The following is a 1,799-nucleotide window of genomic DNA, read 5'->3' as shown; positions in this document are numbered from 1 at the left end:
CGTGGCAAGCTGCAGGTGACCATGCAGAGCTTATCAGCAGAGGTGACCATGATGGAGTCCCAGAATCGCAAAAGAGCTCCAGCATGGACTGAACGGGAGGTACGGCATCTGATCGCTGTATGGGGAGAGGAATCCGTGCTATCAGAACTCCGTTCCAGTTTTCGAAATGCCAAAACCTTTGTCAAAATCTCCCAGGGCATGAAGGACAGAGGCCATAACAGGGATCCGAAGCAGTGCCGCGTGAAACTTAAGGAGCTGAGGCAAGCCTACCAGAAAACCAGAGGGGCGAACGGCCGCTCCGGGTCAGAGCCCCAAACATGCTGCTTCTATGATGAGCTGCATGCCATTTTAGGGGGTTCAGCCACCACTACCCCAGCCGTGTTGTTTGACTCCTTCAATGGAGATGGAGGCAACATGGAAGCAGGTTTTGGGGACGAAGAAGATGATGATGATGATGATGATGAGGTTGTAGATAGCTCACAGCAAGCAAGCGGAGAAACCGGTTTTCCCGACAGCCAGGAACTGTTTCTCACCCTGGACCTGGAGCCAGTACCCCCCGAACCCACCCAAGGCTGCCTCCTGGACCCGGCAGGCGGAGAAGGGACCTCCGGTGAGTGTACCTTTTAAAATACTATACATGGTTTAAAAGCAAGCATGTGAAAGGATTACTTTGCCCTGGCATTCGCGGCTCTCCTGGATGTACTCCCAAAGCCTTTGCAAAAGGTTTCTGGGGAGGGCAGCCTTATTGCATCCTTCATGGTAGGACACTTTACCACTCCAGGCCAGTAACACATACTCGGGAATCACTGTACAACAAAGCATTGCAGTGTATGTTTGCTAGTGTTCAAACAACATCCAGTCTTTACCTCTCTGTGTTATCCTCAGGAGAGTGAGATATCATTCATGATCTCCTGGTTGAAATAGGGTGCTTTTCTTCAGGGGACATTCAGAGGAGCCTGTTCCTGCTGAGCTGTTTGCCTGCGGCTGAACAGAAATGTTCCCCGCTGTTAGCCACGGGGAGGGAGGAGGGTTGAGGGGGTAGCCACGCGGTGGGGGGAGGCAAAATGCGACCTTATAACGAAAGCACATGTGCTATGTATGTAATGTTAACAGCAAGGTTTACCCTGAAAGACTGTAGCCACTGTTTTATAAAATGTATCCCTTTTTTTTTCTCCACCAGCTGCATGTGTTTCAATGATCACAGGATCTTCTCCTTCCCAGAGGCTAGTGAAGCTTAGAAAGAAAAAAAAACGCACTCGTTATGAAATGTTCTCTGAGCTCATGCTGTCCTCCCACACTGACAGAGCACAGACAAATGCGTGGAGGCAAATAATGTCAGAGTGCAGGAAAGCACAAAATGACCGGGAGGAGAGGTGGCGGGCTGAAGAGAGTAAGTGGCGGGCTGAAGACAGGGCTGAAGCTCAAATGTGGTGGCAGCATGATGAGAGGAGGCAGGATTCAATGCTGAGGCTGCTGGAGGACCAAACCAGTATGCTCCAGTGTATGGTTGAGCTGCAGCAAAGGCAGCTGGAGCACAGACTGCCACTACAGCCCCTGTGTAACCAACCGCCCTCCTCCCCAAGTTCCATAGCCTCCACACCCAGACACCCAAGAACGCAGTGGGGGGCCACCGGCCAACCAGCCACTCCACCACAGAGGATTGCCCAAAAAAAAGAAGGCCGGCATTCAATAAATTTTAAAGTTGTAAACTTTTAAAGTGCTGTGTGGCATTTTCCTTCCCTCCTCCACCACCCCTCCTGGGCTACCTTGGTAGTCATTCCCCTATTTGTGTGATGAAT

General features: G+C 51.1%; 1 protein-coding gene across 1 annotated transcript; it reads left to right on the top strand.

Moving 5' to 3' along the window:
* Positions 1-377: 377 nt before the first annotated feature.
* Positions 378-1,799, top strand: LOC140915276 (uncharacterized). The gene is made up of 2 exons (XM_073354861.1): positions 378-610; positions 1,181-1,799. Exons 1-2 carry the CDS (start codon positions 415-417, stop codon positions 1,714-1,716), a joined length of 732 nt encoding a protein of 243 aa, XP_073210962.1. The 5' UTR covers positions 378-414; the 3' UTR covers positions 1,717-1,799.

This window comes from Lepidochelys kempii, chromosome 7, assembly GCF_965140265.1.
Source record: "Lepidochelys kempii isolate rLepKem1 chromosome 7, rLepKem1.hap2, whole genome shotgun sequence".
In the NCBI taxonomy this organism is placed as follows: domain Eukaryota; kingdom Metazoa; phylum Chordata; order Testudines; family Cheloniidae; genus Lepidochelys; species Lepidochelys kempii.
The sequence above is the reverse complement of the archived record's forward strand: the minus strand, read 5'-3'. Positions and strand labels throughout refer to the sequence as shown.